The sequence below is a fragment of the Nilaparvata lugens genome, chromosome 2 (assembly GCF_014356525.2).
Source record: "Nilaparvata lugens isolate BPH chromosome 2, ASM1435652v1, whole genome shotgun sequence".
In the NCBI taxonomy this organism is placed as follows: Eukaryota; Metazoa; Arthropoda; class Insecta; order Hemiptera; family Delphacidae; genus Nilaparvata; species Nilaparvata lugens.
The window spans coordinates 86,982,006-86,991,065 of record NC_052505.1 but is presented as its reverse complement, the minus strand read 5'-3'; the positions used below and the strand labels follow the sequence as shown (position 1 = coordinate 86,991,065).

At 33.5% G+C, this 9,060-nt stretch overlaps 1 protein-coding gene across 1 annotated transcript in view; it reads right to left on the bottom strand.

Moving 5' to 3' along the window:
• Positions 1-3,954: 3,954 nt before the first annotated feature.
• The window catches only part of LOC111060422, a 12,656-nt gene continuing 7,550 nt past the window's right edge, over positions 3,955-9,060 (bottom strand). The window contains exons 2-3 of the mRNA XM_039421994.1: positions 5,090-5,435; positions 3,955-4,316 (exon numbers count right to left, since the gene is read on the bottom strand). Coding sequence (XP_039277928.1) covers positions 4,076-4,316; positions 5,090-5,340 — 492 coding nt within the window. The 5' untranslated portion in view covers positions 5,341-5,435 and the 3' untranslated portion in view covers positions 3,955-4,075. The remainder of the gene's footprint in view (positions 4,317-5,089; positions 5,436-9,060) is intronic.

The window sequence follows — 9,060 nt, the reverse complement described above, 5'->3', positions numbered from 1 at the left end:
AAAGCACACTGATTATTGTATAAAATTTACTTTATTGTTTGATACCTCAAAATTGTTATTGTATTATAATTAAGTTGACTCAACTAGAGAGCGAAACATCCCTCAACACAGGTTTAGCCTAAAGAGGGATTCACTGTGTTTTTTTCTGTTACATGCTCAATATTATTATCTATGTTCAATCATTATGCTTAAGGTATGTATTTGTGTTACCAATTGTAAAGTTCAATCATTATGCTTAATGTATGTATTTGTATTACCAATAATTGTAAAAATGCAGTAAAATAAACGAATAAACGAGTTTAGTCTTTGGTTCCACCCAACATTCTAGTTTAAGATTGAAAGGTAGTAAAGTACCCCTTTCTAATTCAACGAATGTTTTAGGTGAACAAATGCGCTGTATTCAGATTCAGATCGAAAATTGAGAGTTCCATTTCATATCACATAAAAGAATATCTGAAAAATCTATTATGTACTATATTTTGCTGTTGTATACCCCTGCATATCCATGTTATGAATAAACAATAAAGAATAGTCTCTACTCAGAGACATAATAATCATATTTCGACTAACATTGAATTCGAGAAAAAATTGCATTTCTCTTTATGTTAATATAAGTTGCGCATTTCCGGCGAAACGCTGTAATAGATTTTCATGAAATTTGACAGATATGTTCTTTTTTAAATTGCGCGTCGACGTATATTCAAGGTTTTTGGAAATTTTGCATTTCAAGGATAATATAACAGGAAAAGGAGCCTCCTTCATACGCCAATATTAGAGTGAAAATCAGACTATAGAATCATTCATCATAAATCAGCTGTCGAGTGGATTATAAGTTGCATGCAATGACGCATGCGATTCAATATCGCAATGTAACTTAGTGAAAAAACAGCTGTTGTGTGGACTATTAATTGCATGCAGTGAGGCTTGCAATTGATAACTTGAAGTAGCATAGTATTTTCTCCCGACTTTTCTCTGCTTTCAACTCGGTAAACTTTTGATGATAGTAGCATAAATAGCTGGTTACATCAAATTATTAGCATTGTCGATACAACAACCCAAACAGCCATTAGTTGTTTATACACTGATATATCGCCGACACGACAGGACAGGACAAAATTTACTCTGATTGACAGTATTAGAAGAGACTATGATTTATAACTGTACGAGGTCTACTGTTCACAGAAACTAGTTATGATGAGTAAATCGTCTCATGTAAATGTGAAATCAAAAACTTTAATGCAGATAAAAACAAAATTTTTTCATAATCTTCTTCACATGCATCGATTTGTCGTTCTCCGGTCATTAATACGGTGACCGGTGACTATCATTCAATCAATTGTTTTTCTAAAAAACGCCTGAAATGAGATCCAACAGTGAAGGGAGTCTCAGTTCAAGAAATCCACTCTAATAAAGGAACTATTACCGGCTGCGTATTGTGCGTTCAACCAAACTTTTAGGGAAAGATTTATTCATATGAAGTTTATATTTTTCAATCTACTGCGACCCATTCTCAACTCAGTGCTGGTAGATTTCCAATCTTGTTTTGAATAATAATCATTACTGGTAAATTGTTGAATCGATTTCAAGACGTCAATTTAATGGCGTCTGTGATAGCTAAATACTGAGTATTGCATGATAACCCCAAGATTACTGTCTGAGAAGCTGATAATTATCCAAGTTTTTCTGAAATGGGCACGGCTAAAAAGTGATAGTCATCCTGGATGATAGCTGTGATTAAAAAGAGATGGAGCAGTTACTGCCGCTGAGAAATGATAGAGGCAATTATGTCAATGATTATTCAACATTAAAAGTGAATTAGCAGCCTCCCTATTTTTTAAGATAATTTATTAGCTTCTTCATAAACACTTTATCGGGATGATCAATGCCATATTTGAACATGAGAGTGCTTTTCTTTTTTTGACTAATTAAAGGCTTGTAGTTCCGGAATGTATTTCTGTGACGCCTCTCCAAATTCATAAAACAGTATATAAAGATATTAAATATAAATGGTGGTTGATAGAGTGTGATCCATTCTGTAGAGCAGTCACAATTTGCATGCGCAATTGACTTTTCCTCAGTGAACTTTCTCTTGAAACTGACTGGCTGACAGATTGTGATCATTTTTCTATTATATCTAAATACATATTTTTAGAGCAATAGAACAATAAATTATGGCGAATTGCATCAAATCAGAATTATCTAGAGAGTTAATTATCTACAGAAATTATTTACCTAGAGAGTCAGAGAATATAAAATGTAACTGTAGTTGCATTCTACACTCTCTGATTGACTCCAGTTTATCAGGTTATCAGTCATGAAAACAAAAGTAGCGTATTTGTACTCTATATAATAGGAGTAGCTCACTGAATGCATTTACAAATGTATTTGATTTACTAGAATTCAACAGACCAATTAGGGACATTGGTGTCAATTTGAACGGTTGTTGGCACATTGTTAAGGCACTCACATTAATCTTATCTGTAGCTCACAGTCACGTCGGCAATAGCAATAATAAAAAACAGAAAAGAATTTATTTTCAGCCGCTTGTTCATTGCACTATATCTATGAAGTGTTATCTGTAAAGTGACTGGGCCATTGAACAAACTTGTTGACTGAACATGTACAAAGGCACAAAACAATATCATTCTGTAACTGGGAAGGAAATTTCAAATATTTTTATCCGTATCGTTGTCTGTGGAGGAAGTAGTTTATCTAACATAGTATTGTTCTTCAATATCAATACCAAATAGATTTTGCTTTATCAATAGGTCAACAAAAACGGAGTTGCACTCAGTTGCGTTCATTTGAGACTTTGATTATCTTTGATAATCAAATCAATTGATTGGCACAAATCATACAACATTATCAAACCTACAATATATTAAGTACAGTATATTGCAATGAAGCTGTACATAGTTTGAATATTGTATAGACCTCGGGTTGTTTTATTTTTATGAAATATAAGGTAATATTATGAATATTATGTTGTATTTTCGTTGTTTACTGTTTCGAGATAAGTTTCAGTGCCAAGTGTACAAAAGGTCGTTAAATTTTAATCGTGATTAATTCCACGAGAACCAATCAGAGAAACTGTCTTATAAAGAAGGCCTTCTCGGATTGTTTCTCGTGAAATTAATCACGGTTAAAATTTAATCGGCTTTACTGCAGCCGGCACTCAGTATGTTAGTATGCACTTAGTATGCATTCTCTGTAATACTTTACATAAGTTCTAAAGTTCATTCAACATACATTATTACCTTATCTGATTTTAGGTGTTTATATGCATCCATTTAAAAATATAGGCTACAAAATTGAAACGACTTATTGATCTTATCTGAGTGATCAGACTATGGTACTAACAGAACGATAAGGTCGATATTTAGCCTAGATTTCAGCTATCTATCGATCCTCTATATCTATAATATCTATGTCAATAACTTCAAGCAAATGTTTTTATCACCACACAGCTTAGTGGCAACGATCTTCAACGCGTCAAAAGCTACACACTACACACCCATCGAATTTTGAACGTTCGATTTTCGTTCTTTTCGCACCTTTGATATTGGCACCTTTACTACTCGCGAGTAGATAATCACTAGTGTAAAAATCATGTTTTTGGACTCAGGGGACCTTGAAACGTATAGAAAACTTGAAATTGGGGTACCTTAATTTTTTTGGAAAAGTATTGCTACTTTCCTTACCTGTGGTAGTAGGTCAAGGAAAGTAAAAATAGTGAGATTAATCACTAGCGTAATGAACAAGCGTAATGAATAGCATAATGTAAAAAATATTGAGATTAATCACTAGCTTAATGAACAAGAGTAATGAACAAGCGTAATGAATAGCATAATGTAAAAAATATTGAGATTAATCACAAGCGTAATGAATAGCGTAATGACTAGCGTAGCGAAATGACTAGCGTTTGGAGAAGGTAATAAGATTAAATTACACAAATTACAAAGTGTAAAAAATGTCTTAATAAAAATTTACAAGATTACACAAATTTACAAGAATAAGAGGCACTTATGTTGAGAAGTACAAAAAAATATGATAATATGACGTAACAAAGCTTATGCTATTCTCTTTTAATATTAACCGAAGGGGAACAGGACATTGAGTCTTGCTGTTCCAGATTTTCCAGAAGACTCATTTCTGCTTGGTATATGGCACGGTGCAAGTCCATTTTGATTCGAGCTTGGCTGATGGCTGGCAGCCTCTTCAGTGATTTGCTCATGCTCAGGAAAAAGTGGTCATTTTCATCCAATTCTGGTGGATGGTAGACACCGTTTGTAGAATGCTTTGTATGGTGCATCCGCCTGCAAATCGGAAAATTCAATAAATTTATAGTATTGTCATAAAATAAAACAATCAATCGTATAATTTTTCTCTGTATTATCTAGCTGTCTAGAGAAAGAAGGGTATTCAAGGGGTATAACAAAATTGAAATTGAGAAAATATGATGCTATATGAGCTCATGATTAGCACGGATTTTTTCAATCAAATTTATAAGGCCAGAAAGATGAAAAAATCAGAGCCGGAAGGGGTTTTCTTCAAAATTTGACACCTTCGAGAGCTCATACCTAGAAAACTAGAAAAGATGTGGAAAAATGTTACTAATGAAACTTGTAGGGTAATTTGTAAGCTTCAATTTTGTATTCGATAAAAATTTTCGAAAGACGCATATTGTTCGAGATATGTGCAAAAAACCAAAATATGGTACTTTCAAACCACCCCCACCCCCTTAGCACAGTGGGTAGGAGTGAGGACTTTTGATATGTTTACCCCCTCACGATCCTTGAAAGAGCTACGGAGTCAAAAATTGTGTTCCAAACTTTTCCCTCAATAATCTTTCGTTGACTGGACTAATAATTATAATGATAGAAATGAGAATTTATAACTGGTGACTAAATTAATAAATAATATTAAAATTTAATAAAATTCTTGCCTTGTCAGATTGAAAACGTGTTATTCTTAGTTCAAGAATATTTATGTGTTGATTGGAATCTTAGTGTGTATTTATTAATAAACGATATATTGTATTGTTTTCGATTTGATAAAAGAAATTTAAATTTTGTTAAAATCTAGATACCTGTAGACAGTGTCAACACCGCCGTTGAGATGGTTGGAGGCGATACTGTCCTCGGGTGTCGGCGACCGCATCACGACATAGCTGGGCGAACTGCTGCCGTTGCCAAGCTCGACAGCCGGCGTCGCCGTCATCAGATCCACCTCGACATCGTCCTTGTAGGCGTCGACGTCATAGAAGTCGCCCGAGATGGCCTTGCCCTGCATGTAGAGCAGCAGGAACGACATCTGACTCTCGTACTTCCAGGGCGGCATCGGGCGTCCCGTGCTGCCGCGTTTGAAGCGGCGTCGTTTCAACGCGTTCGTGAAGCAATTGCGCAGCTTTGACCAGCGTTCTTTGCATTCCTCTTCTGCAAAAATATCACACAGTTCATCTTCTGAAAAATTGACACATTATCAAATGGACTCATTTTTTCAGATTCCTAATAATAAAATATCATTTTATTTATAAAAGTGCAAAAATTAATAATTAAAATCATCAAGCAGAAGCCACCTCGTTATCCGTCAGACCAGCTCTACAATGAGTTTGGTATGATGGACGCAAGACAACTCTACTCCCTAAAAATTATTTGCAGACTACATAAAAACCCCGAAAGGTTTCAAAACAGAAACCACTGTCACAACACAAGAAATGAAGCCCACTTATCACGAACGTGGCTAGGAAGGCAACATACCAACGACACTTCAACCACCTAGCACCAAAACTCCACAATCTACTTCCTGTACACATAAAGATAATAGAAAACTCAAGAAAATTTAAATGCACCGTTAAAAACTGGATCAAAACTACTGGGAGACATGATATAGAAAACATAATTTCGAGCTCATTTACCTAATGTATTTGCACCCCCACTCTAAATTCAATGTATTACTACTACACCTGCTCTGCGCTGTACATGGGTTTCCCATTGTTGAGTAGGTTAATTTCCGAAAAAATCCGATTTATTTTTATACATGTAGTAAATTTCATATATTGTATTTTTGAATATTATGTACATTTTATTGATTAGATTGCTTGTTTGTATATTAATGGAAATAAAATTTACTATTATTATTTAAAGAATTATGTTCATTAACACATATCATAATATCAATACACTTATGCAGATTCCTATTGTATATGGTTATAACATCATGAGAAATTAATTCAGTTTTGTGGATCATTACTATTAAAATAAATAATTAGAATTATAGTGGGCGATCAAGTCATCCTGTTTTGTACTCAAAGTGAGTATTTTTGAGTTTAAATTATTCTTCATACTTGAGACTAAAGTTAAACTCTTACGTTATGGTAATGAAATGAAAGAGGAACAAAATTATTCTAATAAAATTATTTTAGATATATTTAATTTATTAAAAAGAATTAATATCATAATTGAGTTATGGGCCAATACTTTTTGACCATAGGAAAACCCTGGATTGATTTCATTACTACTGTAGCAGTTCTCTGATATCGTTTACTATTTATTTTTAATTATAAAATTGAGGTTTTAGAATAATTTAAAAACTTTAATTCTTATTCACTCATGTACCAACATGTCTACAGCAGCACTTTTATTCGTGCATGAGCCATTGTTCATTTTTCCATAAAATTTTTAAACTTTTTTCATAAACATTTTCTCATTTGTTCATAATCCAATTCAGTTACTTGACTCATACTTAATTACCTCAACAGACTACTGGAATGTAAAGGCACGATTTTTCTTGATAACGTTCATACATCAATTCAGTGCTTCACTACAAGTAAATGTGTAACATTGAAAAATGTTGAGTCATCATGCCAGTTGCGTCACCCAACCACTGGCACAATACTTCATGAAAATAGATTATTTTTGTAATAAAGTACGTTCTGCGTAATTAGTTGCAGTATCATCACATCCATCATTAAATTATTTCAGTATGTATTAAAAAACTTATTAAGTTTTTGTTGCCATTGCCATACGATATCTCCATACATTTCCATATTCATACGTTGCACAGTGAGCGATAACTACTAGCTATATTCATAGAGGGAAGATAGCATAAAGATCAGACTATAGAATTAGCCTATTCATCATAAATCAGCTGTCTATTGGACTATAATACTACCCGTTCAAAAACATCGAACATCTTGAAAATGTATCTTTCCATCAACGTTAGTAGACAGTTGTCTACTAACTTTGTCTTTCCATAAGCTGAGGCCATTATTCTAGTTTAGAGTTTGGATATTGATAGAAAACATTTTTTTTTAGATTTATCTTTTTTAATCTGATGATCAAAATTGCAACAAATATTGAAATATTCTTGAAAAGAAATTGATTTCTAAAATCATGAAAAGTGAGAAATGAAGTTTGTAGGAAATCAGCATTATGGTAGTTTATTTTGTTAATTTCAACACACCGATTTTTCGCCAACACGACAACACAGAATGTTCTCTGATTGGTTGATTGGATTGGCGTACCGACGGCAGCCAAACCTAACTGATAACAGCGCTCACACTCACATTCCGGGACGACACGTCACGGTACGATAGGACAGAAAGCTCTATGTTTATTTAGGATTTTTTCTAGACATTTTAAATTGATAAATTATTTATTAATTTTTGAGAAACATAACAACAGGACAATGTAACTTACTGAGCGCGAGGTCTACTGTTCACAGAACTACTAGTTATTTTAAATTATAAAATTGAGGTTTTAGAATAATTCAAAAACATAAGTTCTTATTCATTCATGTATCAACAAGTCTACAGCAGCACTTTTATTCGTGCATGAGCGAACTGTTCATGTTTTCATAAACTTTTAAAACTTTTTTCATTTGTTCTTAATTCAATTCAGTTACTTGGCTCATACTTCATAATATATCACCTCAACAGACTATGTGCCGGTTGCACAACAACCGGTTAAATTTTAACCGTGATTAATTTCACGAGAACCAATCAGAGAAGCCGTTTTTTCGAAGACGCCTTCTCTGATTGGTTCTCGTGAAATTAATCACGGTTAAAATTTAACCGGCTGTTGTGCAACCGGGCCTTAATAAAATATATAAAATAACACCTCAACATACTCCTGGTATGTAGTGGCACGATTTTTCTTCATAACATTCAGACATCAATTCAGTTTAAAAATGATTCAAAATTTTAAATGAGTAACATTAAAAAATGTTGAGTCATAATGCCTGTTGCGTCACCCAACCACTGACACAATACTTCATAAAAATAGATTATGTTATTAATAAAGTACGTCCTGCGTAATTAGTTGCAGTATCATCATTAAATTATTTCAGTGTGTATTAAAAAAAATAAAGTTTTTGTTGCCATTGCCATACGATATCTCCGTTCATTTTCATCTTCATACGTTGCACAGTGAGCGATAACTACTTGCTATATTAATAGAGGGAAGATAGCATAAAGATCTATATAGAGATAGAGCTATCTTTTCTCTATATTATAATGGTTTCAATGGACTACACCAATACCAATAAAATGAATACCCTTGATAATTGGTTATTCTTCATAGTTCAACGTATGGGCTATTTGTATGTGTGAGTGTTCAGGTTGTTTTTGTGATTTCCAATACACTACAAGGAACAAGTTCATGCATGATAGACATGCATGATATACACATGTCATACATTGTTGTATCATCACAATGGAAGGCTTCAAGCAGAAGTTTTGAGGTTAAATACTCAGTAGCTTCAAGTCTTCAAACCTCAGGCCCGGTTGCACAAAAGCCAGTTAAATTTTAACCGTGATTAACTTTACGAGACCCAATCAGAGAATGCGTTTTTGAAAAGACGGCTTTGGAATTAATCACGGTTAGAATTTTACCGGCTTTTGTGCAACCGGGCCTCAAAGTTTTTTTGTAATGGTAATAACAGAAATGATCTATGCATCTACGAAGTACAAAAATATGGAAGCAAGTCTCCTCTTTTCATATGCTACGTTTTTAATAATTCAACTTAAGTCAACTACAATATTCCAGTTTTATCTAATCT